Source organism: Ambystoma mexicanum, chromosome 10, assembly GCF_040938575.1.
Source record: "Ambystoma mexicanum isolate Mex_15411 chromosome 10, UKY_AmexF1_1, whole genome shotgun sequence".
NCBI classification, from domain to species: Eukaryota; Metazoa; Chordata; class Amphibia; order Caudata; family Ambystomatidae; genus Ambystoma; species Ambystoma mexicanum.
The window spans coordinates 2,058,596-2,085,727 of record NC_090932.1 but is presented as its reverse complement, the minus strand read 5'-3'; the positions used below and the strand labels follow the sequence as shown (position 1 = coordinate 2,085,727).

The following is a 27,132-nucleotide window of genomic DNA, read 5'->3' as shown; positions in this document are numbered from 1 at the left end:
CCCAAACACTGGCTACAGTAATAGAATAATAGCAGGGAAACCAAACACTGCCTGCAGTAATAGAATAATAGCAGGGAAACCACACACTGGCTGCAGTAACAGAATAATAGCTCGGAATCCACACACTGGCTGCAGTAATAGAATAATAGTAGGGAAGCCAAACACTGGCTACAATAATATAATAATAGTAGGGAAGCCAAAAACTGGCTACAGTAATAGAATAATAGCAGGGAAACCAAACACTGCCTGCAGTAATAGAATAATAGCAGGGAAACCACACACTGGCTACAGTAATAGAATAATAGCAGGGAGGCCAAACACTGGCTACAGTAATAGAATAATAGCAGGGAAACCAAACACTGCCTGCAGTAATAGAATAATAGCAGGGAACGCAACAATGGCTACAGTAATAGAATAATAGTAGGGAAACCAAATGCTGGCTCCAGTAATGGAATAATAGCAGGGAAACTAAACGCTAGCTACAGTAATAGAATAACAGTAGGGAACGCAACAATGGCTACAGTAATAGAATAATAGTAGGGAAACCAAATGCTGGCTCCAGTAATGGAATAATAGTAGGGAAAACAAATGCTGGCTCCAGTAATGGAATAATAGCAGGGAAACCAAACACACCCTGCAGTAATAGAATAATAGCAGGGAAACCACACACTGGCTACAGTAATAGAATAATAGTAGGGAAGCCAAACACTGGCTGCAGTAATAGATTAATAATAATAGAATAATAGCAGGGAAACTAAACACTGGCTTCAGTCATAGAATAATAGCAGGGAAACCAAACACTGGCTACAGTAATAGAATAATAGCAGGGAAACCAAACACTGGCTACAGTAATAGAATAATAGCAGGGAATCCACACACTGGCTACAGTAATAGAATAATAGCAGGGAATCCACACACTGGCTGCAGTAATAGAATAATAGTAGGGAAGCCAAACACTGGCTACAGTAATACAATAATAGTAGGGAAGCCAAAAACTGGCTACAGTAATAGAATAATAGCAGGGAAACCAAACACTGCCTGCAGTAATAGAATAATAGCAGGGAAACCACACACTGGCTACAGTAATAGAATAATAGCAGGGAGGCCAAACACTGGCTACAGTAATAGAATAATAGCAGGGAAACCAAACACTGCCTGCAGTAATAGAATAATAGCAGGGAACGCAACAATGGCTACAGTAATAGAATAATAGTAGGGAAACCAAATGCTGGCTCCAGTAATGGAATAATAATAGGGAAAACAAATGCTGGCTCCAGTAATGGAATAATAGCAGGGAAACCAAACACTCCCTGCAGTAATAGAATAATAGCAGGGAAACCACACACTGGCTACAGTAATAGAATAATAGCAGGGAAACCACACACTGGCTACAGTAATAGAAAAATAGCAGGGAGGCCAAACACTGGCTACAGTAATAGAATAATAGCAGGGAAACCAAACACTGCCTGCAGTAATAGAATAATAGCAGGGAAACCACACACTGGCTGCAGTAACAGAATAATAGCAGGGAAACTAAACACTGGCTACAGTAATAGAATAACAGTAGGGAACGCAACAATGGCTACAGTAATAGAATAATAGCAGGGAAACCAAACACTGGCTACAGTAACAGAATAATAGTAGGGAAGCCACACACTGGCTGCAGTAATAGAATAATAGCAGGGAAACCACACACTGGCTGCAGTAATAGAATAATAGCAGGGAAGCCAAACACTGGCTACAGTAATACAACCCAAACACTGGCTACAGTAATAGAATAATAGCAGGGAAACCAAACACTGCCTGCAGTAATAGAATAATAGCAGGGAAACCACACACTGGCTACAGTAATAGAATAATAGCAGGGAGGCCAAACACTGGCTACAGTAATAGAATAATAGCAAGGAAACCAAACACTGCCTGCAGTAATAGAATAATAGCAGGGAAACCACACACTGGCTGCAGTAACAGAATAATAGCAGGGAAACTAAACACTGGCAACAGTAATAGAATAACAGTAGGGAACGTAACAATGGCTACAGTAATAGAATAATAGCAGGGAAACCAAACACTGGCTTCAGTAACAGAATAATAGTAGGGAAGCCAAACACTGGCTGCAGTAATAGAATAATAGTAGGGAAATCACACACTGCCTGTAGTAATAGAATAATAGCAGGGAAGCCAAACAATGGATACAGTAATACAACCCAAACACTGGCTACAGTAATAGAATAATAGCAGGGAAACCAAACACTGCCTGCAGTAATAGAATCATAGCAGGGAAACCGTACACTGGCTACAGTAATAGAATAATAGCAGGGAGGCCAAACACTGGCTACAGTAATAGAATAATAGCAGGGAAACCAAACACTGCCTGCAGTAATAGAATAATAGCAGGGAAACCACACACTGGCTACAGTAATAGAATAATAGCAGGGAGGCCAAACACTGGCTACAGTAATAAAATAACAGCAGGGAACGCAACAATGGCTACAGTAATAGAATAATAGTAGGGAAACCAAATGCTGGCTCCAGTAATAGAATAATAGCAGGGAAACTAAACGCTGGCTACAGTAATAGAATAACAGTAGGGAACGCAACAATGGCTACAGTAATAGAATAATAGTAGGGAAACCAAATGCTGACTCCAGTAATGGAATAATAGTAGGGAAAACAAATGCTGGCTCCAGTAATGGAATAATAGCAGGGAAACCAAACACTGCCTGCAGTAATAGAATAATAGCAGGGAAACCACACACTGGCTACAGTAATAGAATAATAGTAGGGAAGCCAAACACTGGCTGCAGTAATAGAATAATAGCAGGGAAACCACACACTGACTACAGTAATAGAATAATAGCAGGGAGGCCAAACACTGGCTACAGTAATAGAATAACAGCAGGGAACGCAACAATGGCTACAGTAATAGAATAATAGTAGGGAAACCAAATGCTGGCTCCAGTAATGGAATACTAGCAGGGAAACTAAACACTGGCTACAGTAATAGAATAACAGTAGGGAACGCAACAATGGCTACAGTAATAGAATAATAGTAGGGAAACCAAATGCTGGCTCCAGTAATGGAATAATAGTAGGGAAAACAAATGCTGGCTCCAGTAAAGAATAATAGTAGGGAAGCCGCACACTGGCTGCAGTAATAGAATAATAGTAGGGAAACCAACCATTGGCTACAGTAATAGAATAATAGCAGGGAAACCACACACTGGCTGCCGTAATAGAATAATAGCAGGGAAACCACACACTAGCTGCAGTAATAGCATAATAGTAGGGAAGCCAAACACTGGCTGCAGTAATAGAATAATAGCAGGAAAACCAAACACTGGCTACAGTAATAGAATAATAGTAGGGAAGCCAAACACTGGCTGCAGTAATAGAATAATAGCAGGGAAACCACACACTGGCTGCAGTAATAGAATAATAGCAGGGAAGCCAAACACTGGCCACAGTAATGCAACCCAAACACTGGCTACAGTAATAGAATAATAGCAGGGAAACCAAGCCCTGCCTGCAGTAATAGAATAATAGCAGGGAAACCACACACTGGCTACAGTAATAGAATAATAGCAGGGAAGCCGCACACTGGCTGCAGTAATAGAATAATAGTAGGGAAACCAACCATTGGCTACAGTAATAGAATAATAGCAGGGAAACCACACACTGGCTCCAGTAATGGAATAATAGCAGGGAAACCAAACACTGCCTGCAGTAATAGAATAATAGCAGGGAAACCACACACTGGCTACAGTAATAGAATAATAGTAGGGAAGCCGCACACTGGCTGCAGTAATAGAATAATAGTAGGGAAACCAACCATTGGCTACAGTAATAGAATAATAGCAGGGAAACCACACACTGGCTGCCTTAATAGAATAATAGCAGGGAAACCAAGCACTACCTGCAGTAATAGAATAATAGCAGGGAAACCACACACTGGCTACAGTAATAGAATAATAGCAGGGAGGCCAAACACTGGCTACAGTAATAGAATAATAGCAGGGAAACCAAACACTGCCTGCAGTAATAGAATAATAGCAGGGAAACCACACACTGGCTGCAGTAACAGAATAATAGCAGGGAAACCAAACACTGGCTACAGTAACAGAATAATAGTAGGGAAGCCAAACACTGGCTGCAGTAATAGAATAATAGCAGGGAAACCACACACTGGCTGCAGTAACAGAATAATAGCAGGGAATCCACACACTGGCTGCAGTAATAGAATAATAGTAGGGAAGCCAAACACTGGCTACAGTAATACAATAATAGTAGGGAAGCCAAAAACTGGCTACAGTAATAGAATAATAGCAGGGAAACCAAACACTGCCTGCAGTAATAGAATAATAGCAGGGAAACCACACACTGGCTACAGTAATAGAATAATAGCAGGGAGGCCAAACACTGGCTACAGTAATAGAATAACAGCAGGGAACGCAACAATGGCTACAGTAATAGAATAATAGTAGGGAAACCAAATGCTGGCTCCAGTAATGGAATAATAGCAGGGAAACTAAAAGCTGGCTACAGTAATAGAATAACAGTAGGGAACACAACAATGGCTACAGTAATAGAATAAAAGTAGGGAAACCAAATGCTGGCTCCAGTAATGGAATAATAGCAGGGAAACCAAACACTCCCTGCAGTAATAGAATAATAGCAGGGAAACCACACACTGGCTACAGTAATAGAATAATAGCAGGGAAGCCAAACACTGGCTGCAGTAATAGATTAATAATAATAGAATAATAGCAGGGAAACTAAACACTGGCTTCAGTCATAGAATAATAGCAGGGAAACCAAACACTGGCTACAGTAATAGAATAATAGCAGGGAAACCAAACACTGGCTACAGTAATTGAATAATAGCAGGGAATCCACACACGGGCTACAGTAATAGAATAATAGCAGGGAAACCACACACTGGCTACAGTAATAGAATAATAGCAGGGAGGCCAAACACTGGCTACAGTAATAGAATAATAGCAGGGAAACCACACACTGGCTGCAGTAACAGAATAATAGCAGGGAAACTAAACGCTGGCTACAGTAATAGAATAACAGTAGGGAACGCAACAATGGCTACAGTAATAGAATAATAGCAGGGAAACCAAACACTGGCTACAGTAACAGAATAATAGCAGGGAAACCAAACACTGCCTGCAGTAATAGAATAATAGCAGGGAAACCAAACACTGCCTGCAGTAATAGAATAATAGCAGGGAAACCACACACTGGCTACAGTAATAGAATAATAGCAGGGAGGCCAAACACTGGCTACAGTAATAGAATAATAGTAGGGAAACCAAATGCTGGCTCCAGTAATGGAATAATAGCAGGGAAACTAAAAGCTGGCTACAGTAATAGAATAACAGTAGGGAACACAGCAATGGCTACAGTAATAGAATAATAGTAGGGAAACCAAATGCTGGCTACAGTAATGGAATAATAGTAGGGAAAACAAATGCTGGCTTCAGTAATGGAATAATAGCAGGGAAATCAAACACTCCCTGCAGTAATAGAATAATAGCAGGGAAACTAAACACTGGCTTCAGTCATAGAATAATAGCAGGGAAACCAAACACTGGCTACAGTAATAGAATAATAGCAGGGAAACCAAACACTGGCTACAGTAATAGAATAATAGCAGGGAATCCACACACTGGCTACAGTAATAGAATAATAGCAGGGAAACCACACACTGGCTACAGTAATAGAATAATAGCAGGGAGGCCAAACACTGGCTACAGTAATAGAATAATAGCAGGGAAACCAAACACTGCCTGCAGTAATAGAATAATAGCAGGGAAACCACACACTGGCTGCAGTAACAGAATAATAGCAGGAAAACTAAACGCTGGCTACAGTAATAGAATAACAGTAGGTAACGCAACAATGGCTACAGTAATAGAATAATAGCAGGGAAACCAAACACTGGCTACAGTAACAGAATAATAGTAGGGAAGCCACACACTGGCTGCAGTAATAGAATAATAGCAGGGAAACCACACACTGGCTGCAGTAATAGAATAATAGCAGGGAAGCCAAACACTGGCTACAGTAATACAACCCAAACACTGGCTACAGTAATAGAATAATAGCAGGGAAACCACACACTGGCTACAGTAATAGAATAATAGCAGGGAGGCCAAACACTGGCTACAGTAATAGAATAATAGCAGGGAAACCAAACACTGCCTGCAGTAATAGAATAATAGCAGGGAAACCACACACTGGCTGCAGTAACAGAATAATAGCAGGGAAACTAAACGCTGGCTACAGTAATAGAATAACAGTAGGGAACGCAACAATGGCTACAGTAATAGAAAAATAGCAGGGAAACCAAACCCTGGCTACAGTAACAGAATAATAGTAGGGAAGCCAAACACTGGCTGCAGTGATAGAATAATAGCAGGGAAACCACACACTGCCTGCAGTAATAGAATAATAGCAGGGAAGCCAAACACTGGCTACAGTAATACAACCCAAACACTGGCTACAGTAATAGAATAATAGCAGGGAAACCAAACACTGCCTGCAGTAATAGAATAATAGCAGGGAAACCGCACACTGGCTACAGTAGTAGAATAATAGCAGGGAGGCCAAACACTGGCTACAGTAATAGAATAATAGCAGGGAAACCAACCACTGCCTGCAGTAATAGAATAATAGCAGGGAAACCACACACTGGCTACAGTAATAGAATAACAGCAGGGAACGCAACAATGGCTACAGTAATAGAATAATAGTAAAGAAACCAAATGCTGGCTCCAGTAATGGAATAATAGCAGGGAAACTAAACGCTGGCTACAGTAATAGAATAACAGTAGGGAACGCAACAATGGCTACAGTAATAGAATAATAGTCGGGAAACCAAATGCTGGCTCCAGTAATGGAATAATAGTAGGGAAACCAAACACTGCCTGCAGTAATAGAATAATAGCAGGGAAACCACACACTGGCTACAGTAATAGAATAATAGTAGGGAAGCCAAACACTGGCTGCAGTAATAGAATAATAGCAGGGAAACCACACACTGGCTGCAGTAATAGAATAATAGCAGGGAAACTAAACGCTGGCTACAGTAATAGAATAACAGCAGGGAACGCAACAATGGCTACAGTAATAGACTAATAGTAGGGAAACCAAATGCTGGCTCTAGTAATGGAATAATAGTAGGGAAAACAAATGCTGGCTCCAGTAATGGAATAATAGCAGGGAAACCAAACACTGCCTGCAGTAATAGAATAATAGCAGGGAAACCACACACTGGCTACAGTAATAGAATAATAGTAGGGAATCCAAACACTGGCTGCAGCAATAGAATAATAGCAGGGAAACCACACACTGGCTGCAGTAATGGAATAATAGTAGGGAAACCAAATGCTGGCTCCAGTAATAGAATAATAGCCGGGAAACCAAACACTGCCTGCAGTAATAGAATAATAGCAGGGAAGCCGCACACTGGCTGCAGTAATAGAATAATAGTAGGGAAGCCAAACACTGGCTGCAGTAATAGAATAATAGCAGGGAAACCACACACTGGCTGCAGTAATAGAATAATAGCAAGGAAGCCAAACACTGGCTACAGTAATACAACCCAAACCCTGGCTACAGTAATAGAATAATAGTAGGGAAACCAAACACTGCCTGCAGTAATAGAATAATAGCAGGGAATCCACACACTGGCTGCAGTAATAGAATAATAGTAGGGAAGCCAAACACTGGCTACAGTAATACAATAATAGTAGGGAAGCCAAAAACTGGCTACAGCAATAGAATAATAGCAGGGAAACCAAACACTGCCTGCAGTAATAGAATAATAGCAGGGAAACCACACACTGGCTACAGTAATAGAATAATAGCAGGGAGGCCAAACACTGGCTACAGTAATAGAATAACAGCAGGGAACGCAACAATGGCTACAGTAATAGAATAATAGTAGGGAAACCAAATGCTGGCTCCAGTAATGGAATAATAGCAGGGAAACTAAACGCTGGCTACAGTAATAGAATAACAGTAGGGAACGCAACAATGGCTACAGTAATAGAATAATAGTAGGGAAACCAAATGCTGGCTCCAGTAATGGAATAATAGTAGGGAAAACAAATGCTGGCTCCAGTAATGGAATAATAGTAGGGAAGCCAAACACTGGCTACAGTAATACAATAATAGTAGGGAAGCCAAAAACTGGCTACAGCAATAGAATAATAGCAGGGAAACCAAACACTAGCTGCAGTAATAGAATAATAGCAGGGAAACCACACACTGGCTGCAGTAATAGAATAATAGCAGGGAAACCACACACCTGGCTACAGTAATGGAATAATAGTAGGGAAACCAAATGCTGGCTGCAGTAATAGAATAATAGCAGGGAAACCAAACACTGCCTGCAGTAATAGAATAATAGCAGGGAAGCCGCACACTGGCTGCAGTAATAGAATAATAGTAGGGAAACCAACCATTGGCTACAGTAATAGAATAATAGCAGGGAAACCATACACTGGCTGCCGTAATAGAATAATAGCAGGGAAACCACACACTAGCTGCAGTAATAGCATAATAGTAGGGAAGCCAAACACTGGCTGCAGTAATAGAATAATAGCAGGAAAACCAAACACTGGCTACAGTAATAGAATAATAGTAGGGAAGCCAAACACTGGCTGCAGTAATAGAATAATAGCAGGAAAACCACACACTGGCTGCAGTAATAGAATAATAGCAGGAAAACCAAACACTGGCTACAGTAATAGAATAATAGTAGGGAAGCCAAACACTGGCTACAGTAATACAACCCAAACACTGGCTACAGTAATAGAATAATAGCAGGGAAACCAAACACTGCATGCAGTAATAGAATAATAGCAGGGAAACCACACACTGGCTACAGTAATAGAATAATAGCAGGGAGGCCAAACACTGGCTACAGTAATAGAATAATAGCAGGGAAACCACACACTGGCTGCAGTAACAAAATAATAGCGGGGAAACTAAACGCTGGCTTCAGTAATAGAATAACAGTAGGGAACACAACAATGGCTACAGTAATAGAATAATAGTAGGGAAACCAAATACTGGCTCCAGTAATGGAATAATAGTAGGGAAACCAAATGCTGGCTCCAGTAATGGAATAATAGCAGGGAAACCAAACACTGCCTGCAGTAATAGAATAATAGCAGGGAAACCACACACTGGCTACAATAATAGAATAAAAGCAGGGAAACCAAACACTGGCTGCAGCCATAGAATAATAGCAGGGAAGCCAAACACTGGCTACAGTAATAGAATAATAGCAGGGAAACCAAACACTGGCTACAGTAATAGAATAATAGTAGGGAAGCCAAACACTGGCTGCAGTAATAGAATAATAGCAGGGAATCCACACACTGGCTACAGTAATAGAATAATAGCAGGGAAACCACACACTGGCTGCAGTAATAGAATAATAGTAGGGAAGCCAAACACTGGCTACAGTAATAGAATAATAGCAGGGAAGCCAAACACTGGCTACAGTAATACAACCCAAACACTGGCTACAGTAATAGAATAATAGCAGGGAAACCACACACTGGCTGCAGTAACAGAATAATAGTAGGGAAACTAAACGCTGGCTACAGTAATAGAATAACAGTAGGGAACGCAACAATGGCTACAGTAATAGAATAATAGTAGGGAAACCAAATGCTGGCTCCAGTAATGGAATAATAGCAGGGAAACCAAACACTGCCTGCAGTAATAGAATAATAGCAGGAAAACCACACACTGGCTGCAGTAATAGAATAATAGCAGGGAAGCCAAACACTGGCTACAGTAATACAACCCAAACACTGGCTACAGTAATAGAATAATAGCAGGGAAACCAAACACTGCATGCAGTAATAGAATAATAGCAGGGAAACCACACACTGGCTACAGTAATAGAATAATAGCAGGGAGGCCAAACACTGGCTACAGTAATAGAATAATAGCAGGGAAACCACACACTGGCTGCAGTAACAAAATAATAGCGGGGAAACTAAACGCTGGCTACAGTAATAGAATAACAGTAGGGAACGCAACAATGGCTACAGTAATAGAATAATAGTAGGGAAACCAAATGCTGGCTCCAGTAATGGAATAATAGCAGGGAAACCAAACACTGCCTGCAGTAATAGAATAATAGCAGGGAAGCCAAACACTGGCTACAGTAATAGAATAATAGCAGGGAAACCAAACACTGGCTACAGTAATAGAATAATAGTAGGGAAGCCAAACACTGGCTGCAGTAATAGAATAATAGCAGGGAAACCACACACTGGCTACAGTAATAGAATAATAGCAGGGAAGCCAAACACTGGCTGCAGTAATAGAATAATAGTAGGGAAGCCAAACACTGGATGCAGTAATAGAATAATAGCAGGGAAACCACACACTGGCTGCAGTAATAGAATAATAGCAGGGAAGCCAAACACTGGCTGCAGTAATAGAATAATAGCAGGGAGGCCAAACACTGGCTACAGTAATACAACCCAAACACTGGCTACAGTAATAGAATAATAGCAGGGAAACCAACACTGCCTGCAGTAATAGAATAATAGCAGGGAAGCCAAACACTGGCTACAGTAATACAACCCAAACACTGGCTACAGTAATAGAATAATAGCAGGGAAACCAAACACTGCCTGCAGTAATAGAATAATAGCAGGGAATCCACACACTGGCTTCCCTACTATTATTCTATTACTGTAGCCAAACACTGGCTGCAGTAATAGAATAATAGTAGGGAAGCCAAACACTGGCTACAGTAATAGAATAATAGCAGGGAAACCACACACTGGCTGCAGTAACAGAATAATAGCAGGGAAACTAAACGCTGGCTACAGTAATAGAATAACAGTAGGGAACGCAACAATGGCTACAGTAATAGAATAATAGTAGGGAAACCAAATGCTGGCTCCAGTAATGGAATAATAGCAGGGAAACCAAACACTGGCTACAGTAATAGAATAATAGCAGGGAAGCCACACACTGGCTGCAGTAATAGAATAATAGGAGGGAAGCCAAACACTGGCTACAGTAATACAACCCAAACACTGGCTACAGTAATAGAATAATAGCAGGGAAACCAAACACTGCCTGCAGTAATAGAATAATAGCAGGGAATCCACACACTGGCTGCAGTAATAGAATAATAGTAGGGAAGCCAAACACTGGCTACAGTAATAGAATAATAGTAGGGAAGCCAAAAACTGGCTACAGTAATAGAATAATAGCAGGGAAACCAAACACTGCCTGCAGTAATAGAATAATAGCAGGGAAACCGTACACTGGCTACAGTAATAGAATAATAGCTCGGAATCCACACACTGGCTGCAGTAATAGAATAAGAGTAGGGAACACAACAATGGCTACAGTAATAGAATAATAGTAGGGAAACCAAATGCTGGTTCCAGTAATGGAATAATAGCAGGGAAACCAAATACTGCCTGCAGTAATAGAATAATAGCAGGGAGGCCAAACACTGGCTTCAGTAATAGATTAATAATAATAGAATAATAGCAGGGAAACCAAACACTGGCTGCAGTAATAGAATAATAGGAGGGAAGCCAAACACTGGCTACAGTAATACAACCCAAACACTGGCTACAGTAATAGAATAATAGCAGGGAAACCAAACACTGCCTGCAGTAATAGAATAATAGCAGGGAATCCACACACTGGCTGCAGCAATAGAATAATAGTAGGGAAGCCAAACACTGGCTACAGTAATAGAATAATAGTAGGGAAGCCAAAAACTGGCTACAGTAATAGAATAATAGCAGGGAAACCAAACACTGCCTGCAGTAATAGAATAATAGCAGGGAAACTAAACCCTGGCTACAGTAATAGAATAAGAGTAGGGAACGCAACAATGGCTACAGTAATAGAATAATAGTAGGGAAACCAAACACTGGCTACAGTAATAGAATAATAGCAAGCAGGCCAAACACGGGCTGCAGTAATAGAATAATAGTAGGGAAACCAAATGCTGGCTCCAGTAATGGAATAATAGCAGGGAAGCCGCACACTGGCTGCAGTAATAGAATAATAGTAGGGAAACCAACCATTGGCTACAGTAATAGAATAATAGCAGGGAAACCACACACTGGCTGCCGTAATAGAATAATAGCAGGGAAACCACACACTGGCTGCCGTAATAGAATAATAGTAGGGAAGCCAAACACTGGCTGCAGTAATAGAATAATAGTAGGGAAACCAAACACTAGCTACAGTAATAGAATAATAGCAGGGAAACCAAACACTGGCTACAGTAATAGAATAATAGCAGGGAAACCAAACACTGGCTACAGTAATAGAATAATAGCAGGGAAACCACACACTGGCTACAGTAATAGAATAATAGCAGGGAAACCAAACTCTGGCTACAGTAATAGAATTACATTAGGAAGGCCGAACACTGGCTACAATAATGGCATAATAATAATAGAATAATAGGGAAACCAATCATTGGCTACAGTAATCGAATAATAGCAGGGAAACCAAACACTGGCTGCAGTAATAGAATAATAGTAGGGAAACCAAACACTGGCTACAGTAATAAAATAATAGTAGGGAAGCCAAACACTGGCTACAGTAATAGAATAATTGCAGGGAAACCACACACTGGCTACAGTAATAGAATAATAGCAGCGAGGCCAAACAAACACTGGCTACAGTAATAGAATAATAGCAGGGAAACCAAACACTGCCTGCAGTAATAGAATAATAGCAGGGAAACCACACACTGGCTACAGTAATAGAATAATAGCAGGGAGGCAAAACACTGGCTACAGTAATAGAATAATAGCAGGGAAACCAAACACTGCCTGCAGTAATAGAATAATAGCAGGGAAACCGCACACTGGCTGCAGTTATAGAATAATAGTAGGGACGTCAAACACTGGCTACAGTAATAGAATAATAGTAGGGAAGCCAAACACTGGCTACAGTAATAGAATAATAGCGCAGGGAAACCAAACACTGCCTGCAGTAATAGAATAATAGCAGGGAGGCCAAACACTGGCTACAGTAATAGAATAATAGCAGGGAAACCAAACACTGCCTGCAGTAATAGAATAATAGCAGGGAAACCACACACTGGCTGCAGTAACAGAATAATAGCAGGGAAACTAAACGCTGGCTACAGTAATAGAATAACAGTAGGGAACGCAACACTGGCTACAGTAATAGAATAATAGTAGGGAAACCAAATGCTGGCTCCAGTAATAGAATAATAGCACGGAAACCGCACACTGGCTGCAGTAATCGAATAATAGCAGAGAATCCAAACATGGTCTAAAGTAATAGAATAATTGGGAGGTTTCCTGTGCTGGATGAGCGTTATGTGCACTCGCTATAGGTCCCTATGTTCCTTGGGGATGCCTGCACTAGGGGTTTCCTGTACTGGATGAGGGTTGCATGCACAAGCTAGAGGTCCCTAGGTTCCCTGGTGATACCTGCGCCCAGGGGGTTTCCTATACTGCATGAGGGTTACATGCTGGCAGAGGGTTACTTGCACTCACTAGAGGTCCTTGGATTCACTGGGAATGTGTGCTCTCAGGGGGTTTTCTGTACCAGATGAGGGTTACGTGCACTCACTAGAGGTCCCTATGTTCCCTGGGGATGCCTGCACTCTGGGTTTCCTGTCCTGGATGTCTCAGTAGTTCCTAGGTTCCCTGCCTGAACTCAGGGTGTTTCCTATACTGGATGAAGGTTACATGCACTCACTAGAGGTCATTGGGTTCCTTAGGGATACTTGCAGTCACTTGATCTCACTGGGGGTGCATGACTTTCTAGGAGTTCACGCAGTTACTGGATTCCACAATGGGGGATGCTTGTCCTGCACCCACTTACTCTGCATGCCCTCATTAGTGCTGCCTGCACCCACAGGGGCTATTCGCAGGGGTGAGAATGTGTGCATTTACTGAGGTTATTATGGTGTTTGTTTTGCGCGAACTAGCTTTGAGAAGTCACTGAGCTCTGTACATAGGTATACAACAATACCGATGCCAAATGGAGCGCTTTACGGAGGTGTACAACAGTACATATGTATAATGGAGAGCTTCGCAATGGTAACAGACCAGATATACAGCGGGGGTAGGATACGGAGGAGGGTTATAGATGTAATGGGTGGCGGGTAGGAGAACGGGGGGGTTGCATCTAGCGGGTCAGGTGGCGGAAGGGGCGACGTGATGGCCTAGGTGTTGAGGAGGAGAGACTCTGTGAAGAGGTGGGTCTAGAGTTCTTTTATGAATTGATGGGGTGGAGGTTCCATAGTCTTGGAGCATTGGCAGAGAGGGCTTGTTTTCTGGTCCTTTCCCTTTGGCAGCTGCAGATTTCAAGTCTGCACATGTCCTGGCTTCTGGTGGTGTGCTGTCCACCAGAGATGGCGAGTTTCTCTGCAAGGTAGCTGGATGACTTGAGGGCGACTGCCTTATAGATGATGCAGCAAGACTTGAAGGTGATTCTTGCGTGCAGTGGATGCCAGTGAAGGTCTATGAGGGCTGGGGTGATGTGGTTGTATCTGCGTAGACCCTTGATGAGGCATGCGGCTGCATGTAGGACACTTCTCAGGGGCACAAAGGAGGATGACAGTAGGCTTTCAAGGAGTGCATTGCCTCAATTTAGGTGGGATCAGTGCTTGTACAGTGGATCTAAAGCTGTCCGGAGAGGGGAAGGGCTTGACATTTTGCAGGAAGATCATCTGATTCCAAGCTGTCTAAGTTTTCTTTTTTAAAGGAGAAGTGTTTTGTCGATGTAGAACCCGAGGGACTTGGCGCAGGAAGTGAGCTTGGGGTTTGAAGCTCTAAGAGTTCCGGGTTTATAGCCAGGTCTGTATGTCTGGGTGTTTGGTGGTGTTGGTAAGGAGTAGGAATTCGGTCTTGGAGGGGTTGAGCTTCAAGTATGCACTGGACATTCAAGACTGGATCAGCGACAGGCAGGTTTTGAGCCTATGGATGTCCTTGTGGATGTCCTTGATGGAGTCTAGCTTGAGGTATAGATGTGTGTCATCAGCGTATTGGTGGGTGTGGATGTTGTGTGTGACTAGGATGGCTCTGTCACAACCCCATAGTGGTCATTGTGGCAGCGCTGGCGCTGAGGACCCGGCGCGTTCTTTTCAAGAACGAGTCACGTACGAAGGTGCCAGTACGTTTCTGGCAGTGACGGTCTAGTGGTTCCCAAGATGGCCACCGCCGGGAAAGGGAGACGGCATAAAGCAACCAGATTGCAACCTTCCTGCTATGCTGGCCCACGGGTAAGACGTTAAATACATTTCTCCCTTATTTAGGTCTTTTGCACTCCCGCTCCTCTCTCGTAGCGTTTCTGGCCCTACTTATTCCTGCTACGCGGTAGCGTCCCGCTTCTCCTTTCGGCTCTCGCACCGCCTTTCCTCCCTTTCCGCTTTGCCTGCCAGCAGCGGCTGTTCTTTAACAGCTGTGTTTTCCGCTGCTCGTTCTGCCTGCGTCCTACGTGGCCGGTTCCCTTTGTGCTGCACTCTCGGTGCCGCATTCTCAAGGCTTCGTATAACGATAGCAGCGGTCTTGGAGCTCTCTCTCTTAACTTGCTCCATCCACTTTTCTGCTATTCCAGTTCTGCTTCCCAGGGGCTACTCTCTTTGAGACTTCAGTCCTTGTTTTCCTATTCTACTCCGGACTTATCGTTTGCCTGGTAGACTCCCTCCTACTATGGTTCACTTACCTCATTAGGTTCCAGTATCCTCTCAGGCAATATCCGTGTTACCATCAAGTAGTCCATCATTCTGGCACCTTCATTCTGTCAGAAAGGAGTCAAGAGTAATGATCAGTAATTGGATCTTCCGGCTGCAAGCTGGAAGATCCAACCACAGCCTACTCATCCTTTCACAAGGGTTTTTATGCCATAGCGCTTTCCCCTCATTTCATGGACACTGTACCCACCCCCCCCCCCCCAACTGCCACAGCAGACTTCCATATTGTAAACTCAGGAGATCGCTGTGGCGGCCGGAGAGGATAGGTACTATCTCTACAAGGACCGGCTTCGGGACAAGGTCAAGGTAAAGAAGAAGTACAAAACCGCACAAAAAGACGAGTCGCCATCTTCAGGTAGGGATTCTGAGAGGCTCCCATCCGCTCTATGTATAGATAATGATAATGATATGTTATTTATATAGCGCCTTAATCCAAAGCGATTTACAGAGCACATTTTACATACAATATCACCCAACCGAAATTGGTACTCATTTATCGACCTCGGAAGGATGAAAGGGATTCGAACCTGCAACCTGCAAATCACGCTCAGATCGCAGCAGCGATCGCTCAACCCGCTGATCTATCTTACCGGCTTTGCTAGATTGAAGATCACTGGGGGAGAGGATGGAACCGTGCTGGACTCCACAGGTGACGGGTAGAATTGGCGATCTAGAGTAGTCCATCTGAACGAACTGCTTGCGGTTGGTGAGGTAGGACTTGAACCAGTGTAGGACAAGGTTGATCCCCATGCGCCGATGTAGGGTGTCCGTAAGCGCCTGCTAGTCTACTGTGTCAAAAGCGTCCGAAAACAGTAGGCAGGGGTGGCCGTTGTCAAGTGTGTTGAGGGCGTCGTCAACCACCTGTACGGTTGCTTTTTCCTTGCTGCATCTGGGTCTGAACCGGTTTGGAGGAGTTGGTTGGTGTTGATGTGTTGCTGCAGTTGTGTGGCTGACGCTTTCTCAATGATTTTACGTAGGAAGGGAAGATGGGTGATGGGGCAATAGTTACCTAGGTTGTCGTGATCCAGTGTGGGTTTCTTTAGTTGAGGGAGGGAGGATTTGTCCTGTCTTTAGGGTCAAGGGGAAGGTGTCTTGAGTTAGGGAGCTGCTGATGATCTCCAGGTATGGAAGGAGAGCTTCTGGGGGGAGGGTCTTGAGAATGGATGCTGGGAGGATGTCATGTGTATATGATGTGGCTTTGAGGGCGACCAGGTGTTCTAATAGGTCGTCTGTCAAGAGCGTCTTGAATGCTGTCCAGGGTGGGGAGATATTGCGAGGAGGGGCGTGAGGTGGTTCCCGCACTCACTGGAGTTTCGTAAACACAGTGAGCATTCACCCATTGCTTGCATTCACTGCCTGCACTTACTGCTGGGGGTAGGACATGACAGACATACCGTTTTTCTGGGCTGGGTGGATGCCTTGCAAGTGATGTACATATTTAATTGCTCTGTGTAAACGTTTAATGGTGATTCCAGGCTGCAGTGGTATTTTATAACAGTCTTTCTTCTATGTCTCTCTTCACACATTATTTCCATGTGATTTAATGTCAGATGTTTGATGCTTGAGTCGAGTTTGGCCCTGATTGCTTTTGACACCGATTCTCAGGTGTTGTGTTGCCTGGATGACATCATCAGATTCTAGAAACCTGCAGAACTGTAACACCAGCAGCTCTTATAATGAACTAAAAGGTATTATTTGTTTATTTTTCCAATGCAGGAGTTAAAGGCCCCCCTACAAGTGAGAAGGAAGCACCAGGAGGCCCCGGCGACTGTGTCCAGCTCAGACACCCCAGCTCGGTGTCCCACCTGGAGCTCGGTGGCAGTATTTTGGCAAGGCTGGTTATACTGGATCCGGGTGTGTGTTTTCTTTGAGTAGTTAGCACATTGTTTCTAGCCATAATAATAACATTCTTAACAGTCTGGACTAGGGATGTAGCGGTATAACGGTATACTGTTAAAGATATCGTGAACCACTCAATTGAACAATAATAACCAACACATTGTTTATACCGGTATACCATTTATACCGTTAAGTGTGCTTTTCAATCCGATTTGGAAAGGCTGCAGTAAGCAAGTGCTGCACAGTCTTGGTCTTGCACTGTTGGATGTGCGATCTGCCAAGTAGTTTCAGTTGGAGCAGTTTTTAATGCCATTCCATAAACCACACGTGCCTGACACAAAATCAATATGTTAGCAATAGGAAGAATAAATACAGTGCCAAGAAGGAAAAGGGTTTACTTTGGGTTGGCAGCTTTGGGGTTTAATGGATAATGTTTGCTAAACATATGTAAATGGGGGATTTCCCTGGTTCTATCATTGAATTTACATATAATAAGTTACACTGCGAAATTCACTCATCTCTGTGGGTATTCCCTGCTGCCATACCAAAGGGTAACATGTCCGTGATTACTGAACACCTTTTGGCCCGCAAGTAAACTAAAGGCTGTAACATATTTTGTGTCTGTGTGTGTGTGTGTGTGTAAGCGTATACTACCATCAGCCTCCATTGATCTGTGGCATGCAGGTTATCAAGATGGCAACATGTTCATCTTCACCAGTAGCCAGTGGGGGAGCTAAAAGACTAAATGACCACTTAAGAAAAGCTATTGAGTTTGCTTTGCCATTCACAGCAGGGTTCCCTCCCTCCTCCTCTCCACACGTGTGTTTTTGTTTGGTGGAAGCAAGGGGTGGCATTTCAGTGGAAAGTATGCGGAACAGCCCAATTCTGGTCCTGGGTGCCTGGTTTTGTTTGTGATGATAAATCTGACAATGTGTGACCTTTTTAGAAAATATTTGTAAAGATTAGTTAACTCCACCTGCTATACCGCGATAACCATGATATACCATCATTTGGCAAGAAGGTTATCATACCGTCATAAAACTAATTCTGTGACACCCCTAGTCTGGACTTGGTATTTTCTGACTAGTGTCATTTCGAGGAATCAGCAGTAGACGTCTTAAGACCAATGTAAAGTTTTCTACTAATACATTATATCCCCCAGCTGAGAATGATCACTTCTCAAGACGTGGAATTGGTGGAATTGGTGGGATTGGTGGAATTGGTGGGATTGGTGGGATTGGTGGAATTGGTGGGATTGGTGGGATTGGTGGGATTGGTGGGATTGGTGGGATTGGTGGGATTGGTGGGATTGGTGGGATTGGTGGAATTGGTGGGATTGGTGGAATTGGTGGGATTGGTGGGATTGGTGGGATTGGTGGGATTGGTGGGATTGGTGGGATTGGTGGGATTGGTGGGATTGTCGGAATTGGTGGAATTGGTGGGATTGGTGGGATTGGTGGGATTGGTGGAATTGGTGGGATTGGTGGGATTGGTGGGATTGGTGGGATTGGTGGGATTGGTGGGATTGGTGGAATTGGTGGGATTGGTGGAATTGGTGGAATTGGTGGGATTGGTGGGATTGGTGGGATTGGTGGAATTGGTGGGATTGGTGGAATTGGTGGAATTGGTGGGATTGGTGGGATTGGTGGGATTGTCGGAATTGGTGGGATTGGTGGGATTGGTGGGATTGTCGGAATTGGTGGAATTGGTGGGATTGGTGGGATTGGTGGAATTGGTGGGATTGGTGGGATTGGTGGGATTGGTTTGATTGGTGGGATTGGTGGAATTGGTGGGATTGGTGGGATTGGTTTGATTGGTGGGATTGGTGGGATTGGTTTGATTGGTGGGATTGGTGGGATTGGTGGGATTGGTGGGATTGGTGGAATTGGTGGGATTGGTGGGATTGGTGGGATTGGTGGGATTGTCGGGATTGTCGGGATTGGTGGGATTGGTGGGATTGGTGGGATTGGTGGGATTGGTGGATTTGCTCAGTGTGGGTAATTGGGAATATTTATATTCATCATTTATTGTGGAATTTGTATTAATCTTCACACAGACTTTTTTAAAGATTGGTTATGAAATGGTGATAGACTAAACTTCAGAAAATATCACTGCTTTGCCTTTGTAACATTTAAGTAATATCAAAATGACTACCCGTGAAAATGGAAGGGAGTTTTTTAGGGCCAAGCGAATGACTTCATAATCAGTCGATAGAAATGAGTGTCAGTGGGACGTGGCTCCTCACTGCACTACCAGGCAAAGCCAATTTAAAAACCGAAACTGCCAGCTCTTTCTTCTGATCACTGATTTCCTGGCGGATAGAGCAGTTTTAAAAAAAAAAAAAAACCTTTGGGCCATAGTTACTTCAATACCAGTGATTTATTTGCACTCCAAGAAAATGAGTTGTTGTATAATTTACATATGGATGGTATAATGGGTTGGAAGGAGGAGTCGGACACACTCTGGAAATTATAAAGAAAATGCCCCTCTCTCTTTTTTGTTGTTCACATAACTTTATTCATAAAAGCATAATTACATCACAATAAATAAAAGGCAGGTTGATATCAGCAATGAATAAACTACAATTACATACAAAACCTCGATAATTTCCTATACAAAGTTACAATACAAATATTTTAAAATCTAAATTCATTTCTTTGCATACTATATAATTCATTAATATGAGTTAATTTATGAACATCTTAGTACTTCACACAAGCTCAATGAAGAAACTTTGTAATGAAATAAATGTGCATAGGTAGTTCTCTTGCAGAGTGTAACAGCGCTTTCAGTTGATCTGATATCTCTTCAACGAAACAGTGGTAACCGGTAGCCTCTCCTCAGCCTGGAATACCCTGGGCAAAATAACAAAACATGTTTTATAGATTCCCCTGGGTCCCCGCAGACTTTACAATGTGCGTCCAGTGGGCTCGACCAACTTGCAGTGGTAGCGACCACCTTAAGGGTGTTAGTGCGCATTTGGATAAATAATGCACTGGCATTTGCGGGTGCCACACAGTCTAGATATGGCACAAAGCCCTCTTCGGGCGTATGCAGGTGCTGCGCAGTCTAGATATGGCTCAAATCCCTCCTCGGGCGTATGCAGGTGCCGCGCAGTCTAGATATGGCTCAAATCCCTCCTCGGGCGTATGCAGGTGCCGCGGAGTCTAGATATGGCTCAAATCCCTCCTCGGCCGTATGCAGGTGCCGCGGAGTCTAGATATGGGTCAAATCCCTCCTCGGGCGTATGCAGGTGCCGCGGAGTCTAGATATGGCTCAAATCCCTCCTCGGGCGTATGCAGGTGCCGCGCAGTCTAGATATGGCTCAAATCCCTCCTCGGGCGTATGCGAGCGCCAGGCGGTCTAGATATGGGTCAAAGCCCTCCTCGGGTGTATGCTGGTGCCGCGCAGTCTACATATGGCTGAAGCCCTCCAGCTGCTTTAACATTATGTAAGGTGCACCCGTCCACATTACAGCACACGCCCTTTTCATGTTCCTAATAATGGCTTCATGGCACTTTATCTTAACCAAGGTCTTGATGATGGGTAATAGCCCCTCTGGAATAGCCCATCAAGTATCCAGGCTCTGCTCCTCGAAACCTTACGAATGAACTTCACCCTTTTAGGGGACCCATATCCGGAAACATTCTGCAGGCTGATAAGCGCCTCTCTGCACTTTGCAAGTTCTGGTGTGCCCCACAACCTGATCCAGTATAGCAATGGCTTGTTTGTTAGTACTTCACTAATGGGCCCAAGGTCATATTCCCAGCGCATGGTCGCCATAGCGGCACCCTTGGTCTGCATAAGTGGACACTGCAAGGAATTCTCATCAGCCACCTTGAACTCCCCGGTATCACAGTGGCACCATCGCTCGGCACCATATAGGCATGCAGCCCAGCCCTGGGCTTTGCACAGCTTCAATGCAGGGGACCTAGCACATCGCCATGACTGCACTCCACTGCTGTACTCTTCCAGGGTCGCTGTGGCTTTTGAGAGGTTTGCAGTCCATGTGATGTGGGACCTAGCACCTCTGCCATGACTGCACTCCACTCCACTCCACTGGTGTACTCTTCCAGGGTCGTGATGGGGGACCTAGCATCCCTGCCATGACTGCACTCCACAGCTGTACTCTTACAGGGTTGCTGTGGCTTTTGAGAGGTGTGCAGTCCATGTGATGGGGGACCGAGCACCCCTGCCATGCACTCCACTGCTGTACTCTTCCAGGGTCGCTGTGGCTTTTGAAAGGTGTGCAGTCCATGTGATGGGGGACCTAGCACCTCGTCATGACTGCACTCCACTGCTGTACTCTTACAGGGTTGCTGTGGCTTTTGAGAGGTGTGCAGTCCATGTGATGGGGGACCGAGCACCCCTGCCATGCACTCCACTGCTGTACTCTTCCAGGGATGCTGTGGCTTTTGAGAGGTGTGCAGTCCATGTGATGGGGGACCTAGCACCCCTGCCATGACTGCACTCCACTGCTGTACTCTTCCAGGGTCGCTGTGGCTTTTGAGAGGTGTGCAGTCCATGTGATGAAGGACCTAGCACCCCTGCCATGACTGCACTCCACTGCTGTACTCTTCCAGGGTCGCTGTGGCTTTTGAGAGGTGTGCAGTCCATGTGATGGGGGACCTAGCACCCCTGCCATGACTGCACTCCACTGCTGTACTCTTCCAGGGTCGCTGTGGCTTTTGAGAGGTGTGCAGTCCATGTGATGAGGATCCTAGCACCCCTGCCATTACTGCACTCCACTTCTGTACTCTTCGAGGGTTTCTTTGGCTTTTGAGAGGTGGCCAGTCCATGTGATGGGGGCCCTAGCACCCCCGCCATCCACTCCACTGCTGTACTCTCCCAGGGTTGCTGTGGCTTTTGAGAGGTGTGCAGTCCATGTGATGGGGGACCTAGCACCCCTGACATGCACTCCACTGCTGTACTCTTCCATGGTTGCTGTGGCTTTTGAGAGGGGTGCAGTCCATGTGATGGGGGACCTAGCACCCCTGCCATGAATGCACTCTACTGCTGTACTCTTCCAGGGTCGCTGTGGCTTTTGAGAGGTGTGCAGTCCATGTGATGGGGGACCTAGCACCCCTGACATGCACTCCACTGCTGTACTCTTCCAGGGTCGCTGTGGCTATTGACGGGTGTCCAGTCCATGTGATGGGGGACCTAGCACCCCTGCCATGACTGCACTGCTGTACTCTTCCAGGGTTGCTTTGGCTTTTGAGAGGTGTGCAGTCCATGTGATGGGGGCCCTAGCACCCCTGCCATGCACTCCACTGTTGTACTTTTCCAGGGTCGCTGTGGCTTTTGAGAGGTGTGCAGTCCATGTGAAGGGGGACCTATCACCCCTGCCATGCACTCCACTGCTGTACTCTTCCAGGGTCGGTGTGGCTTTTGAGAGGTGTGCAGTCCATGTGAAGGGGGACCTATCACCCCTGCCATGCACTCCACTGCTGTACTCTTCCAGGGTCGGTGTGGCTTTTGAGAGGTGTGCAGTCCATGTGATGAGGAACCTAGCACCCCTGCCGTGACTGCACTCCACTGCTGTTCTTTTCCAGGGTCGCTGTGGCTTCTTTTCCAGGGTCGCTGTGGCTTTTGAGGTGTGCAGTCCATGTGATGGGGGACCTATCACCCCTGCCATGCACTCCACTGCTGTACTCTTTCAGGGTCGCTGTAGCTTTTGAGAGGTGTGCAGTCATTGTGATGGGGGACCTAGCACCCCTGCCATGCACTCCACTGCTGTACTTTTCCAGGGTCGCTGTGGCTTTTGAGAGGTGTGCAGTCCATGTGATGGGGGACCTAGCACCCCTGCCATGACTGCACTCCTCTGCCATACTCTTCCAGGGTCTGTTATGAACCGCCGCCGCGTTCCCCGTCTCCAAGCTGTTAGGCGGAAACCCGTGCAGTTCCCTCTGGGACCACTGCAAAAGATTTAGGACTACAGGCATTTGGCGGTGAACCCACTTGGTAGCAGTCTGCACCACACAGATTCACTTGGTAGCTGTGGCTGAGCAGTCAGACTTCTCTCAAGAAGAGTTGAGCAGTATGTGGAGTATACAAAATAGGGCAATTCTTCACAGTAAGACAAGCAAATGCGCAACGAGGCTCAGTGTAAAGATATTAAGGTATTTATTTATAACGAAACATCTATCAAAAACACTATGGCACTATCACGGCAAACAAATCAATCACAATTACTCTACGAAGAAGAAACGACCCAAACCCCCTAACAATATTTCGACAAGTCTAGGTTCTACCGGCACCACTTATTTACAGACAGAGGTGTATGCCTCAACCTAGATGGCACTCTAATATTAGTTAGGACGGGAGAGAAAAATAGGCAGGTTATGAAATCAACACAGTTCAATACTTCACGGAAAAAATGCAAGGCAAGAAGGCAAGAACCACAATAGATCATAAAGTTCAGAGGCCAGGCCCACTCGGAGAGAGGCAAGGCGATATGTCCCAAAAAGTCTCTAGTGGAAATGCGTTCGAGTCTTTGTAGCAAATTGTTATCGGCAGATTGAACCAGTTCATAACAATAAGTGAGAAAGCTTGGAGGCGACCCAACGGAAAGGAGAGGATTAAGACACCTTCCTTTGAACCGATCGAAAGGGAAGCCAGGCGGACACGGTACCTTGTTGTGGAGGGCAGCTCCGGCGGGGGCAGTTGTTCCTGGTGGTGGATGCATGTCGGGTCTTTGCCAAGAGTAGAGATGTCCTCGTCATCGAAGAAAAGTGAAGTCCGGTGCACCACCAGGGAAAAGACCAGCCGTGGAGTGCTCCGTCACAAGGCACCACCTTTTGGTCGCGGTACAGGGGTAGTGGCTATCCGGTTGCCGGGGTGCTCTGCACTGGCAATTCGACCACCGCGTCCTGAGGCGAAGAAAAAGCAAAAGGGGACTGGTTGTTCCCATCAGTCAGGAGAAGAGACTCTCCGGCAGGGAGATCTCCTCTGTCGTCGGGAAGTGGTGAGTCGGTTCAGCAGGGCTCCACCGGAGGTGTCGTCGTTGCAGGTCGGCTCAGCGTTACCCTCGTCGGATTCTTAGGTCCTGTGGCGACTTCTGAAGATCCAGTCCCAAAAGCCCTGCTTTTATGCAGAAAACCCCCATTCATTCAGCCTAGCTGTCAATCAACACATGCTAAGTGGTGAGCGGGGAGGCTCACCACTTGGGCCAATCACTCCAGAGTGCGACCGGAGTTGGCATGGCAACTCGGTCCACGGTGCCTAAACCCCCTCCCACACCCCTGTGGTAACCCAGACAGAATGGCACCACTTTGGAGGGTCTCTGTACAGAGGCCCGCCAAAAGTGGAACAAAGGGCTCAACCTTTGGTTTAGGAGTCACAGAGACGAACACAGACGCCATTTTACAAACCGAGTTCTGGCAGAAAATACCATCCGATAAACTTATTTAAGATAAGTAGACCAGTGGTACGTTAGAGATTAACGAGGAAAAGTATGAATCTTCAACAATGGGACGAATCCCATAGGGTTATGTTCGGGGTCGAACATAACAAGTAGTTTCCACTGCCACCAGCCAAAACTCGATGAGGGGGGACGGGACAGTGCCCCCTCGAGTAACAGACCCAGGAGTAATCGAATTACCCCTACTAGCACGTCCACAATAAGATGGTTTGTACTAGTTCTGTTAGTAAATTTAGGTCTAGTAAAGCCAATGGTGACTTTACATGCCCGGGGAGACAGTAGTCAGTCCCCGGGTATGGAGTCTATGGTGGAGGTCCGCTAGGATGCCCCAGTGTTACGGCACGTAGGGTGCGGTGTAACACACATAGAAAAACATATGACTGCTGCCAGGCGTTTGTGGTGCTCTCTCTCATTTGACGCATACACAAGGATGTCGTCGCTGATGTTTGTAGTGCCCTCTAGGCCAGTGAGGACTTTGCGGATTTCGTGTTGGAATACCTCCGCAGCTGACGATATCCCGAAGTTAAGCCGTTCATACCTTCTCAGACCAAGGTGAGAGGAGAATGTGGTGATATATCTCGACTCTCTGGCTAGTCTGAGTTGGTGATAGCCAGATCTAAGGTCAAGCTTGCTGAATATTGTTGCTCCTGTGAGGTCCACAATGAGCTCATCTGTCGTTGGAGTTATGTGGCGTTCTCTTCCGATGGCTGCATTGGGAAGCCTCATGTCGATACAGATTCGTACCACGTTGGGTTGTTTGGGTTTTTGGGCAACTACCATGGGGGACACCCACGGGGTTGGGCCTGATGTCTTCTCTATTATTCCTGCTTCTTCGAGCTTGGCCAGTTCTTTCTCCACTGCCTCTCTCAAGTGGAATGGTATCCGTCGGTGTCGTACGGCTTTCGGCTCGATGGTAGGGTCTATGTGGAGCTTGATGGTTTGGCCTTTTAAGCATCCGATGCCTTGGAATAACTTCTGGTATTGTTCCAGTATGTCGTCGAGTTCGTTGTGTTGGAGGCTAAAAGCGAACTGGATTAATTTTAGCTTTTCCGCTGTCTTGCAGCTTAGCAGCGTCTCACAGCCAGCATCCACGACGTAAATGCGCGCCCGGCAATTAGTGTACTTGTGGGCAAAGTCTGACTTGAAGGACCCTTGCACAGGTAGGGGTTTCTTGCATCCGTAGGCGTATAGACGGACCTTCCTCTTATGAAGTTTGGGCTTTGGACGAAGCTTGCTGAATGCTGTCGTTGGCATTACATTCACTGTTGCGCCAGTGTCAATGACTACCTTTAGTGGTTCTCCGTTGGAGATGACTGTGCATGATGGCCTCTTCCTTTGTCGTGAACGATGCGGTTCAACGGCCGAGATGAGGTGCACCCGGTGTATCTGCTTGTTCCCTTTCTTCCATCTATCTTTATCTCTCCTATCGGGGGACTCGCTGTCGTCACTATCACTCGTGTCCGGGGATCTTTGGGAATGATCAACGGCTCTGGCCTTTCCTTTCCGGTCAGGTTGATATGAAGACTCTCGGTGCAAACTTCTTCCGGCGCTCTTGCGCTGGTCGCGGGGTAGTTTCCTTGTCGTTTCGGTTTGGCGGGTTTAGACAGGCTGCAGCGTAATGATTGAGACGGTTACATTTTCGGCAGGTTGACCCTCATGCAGGGCAGGACTCTCCTCTGTGCCATGGGCCGCCGCACCATTTGCAGGCTTTGTCCCTCCCTTGCGGCGTGTAGGTTTTCTGCTCGTGTTTCATACGAGTGTTCTGGTGTTTGGATATGGCTGCAACGTCTTCTGTCGGTTTTGGGCTGTCGAGCGGGAGTCTTTGGATTGCTGCCTCGATCACCGCTACCTGGTCTTCCGTCTGCTCACGAAGGCGCGCCATTTCAAGGATGCAAGATAGGCGTATATTCTTCTCCGAAAGTATAGCTCTTCTCAGCTTTTCTGAGGATATGCCGTTGATTATTTAAAGGCGGATGGCAAACTCTTTGTCTGGGAACCCGCAGCCGACCGCCATCTCGCGTAGACGTGCATGAAATGTATCCACAGTTTCTTTCTCACGCTGTCTAGCCATGCAGAAATGAAAACGTTCATAGTCCGGGTTGAGGTCTGG

The 27,132-nt window shown here is 45.3% G+C and overlaps 1 protein-coding gene across 2 annotated transcripts in view; it reads left to right on the top strand.

Moving 5' to 3' along the window:
* Positions 1-27,132, top strand: part of LOC138491093 (zinc finger protein 271-like) — a 231,783-nt gene that overhangs the window by 142,170 nt on the left and 62,481 nt on the right. For both annotated transcript variants that reach the window (XM_069617405.1, XM_069617404.1), the window contains exon 2: positions 17,477-17,614. In XM_069617405.1, coding sequence (XP_069473506.1) covers positions 17,477-17,614 — 138 coding nt within the window. The remainder of the gene's footprint in view (positions 1-17,476; positions 17,615-27,132) is intronic.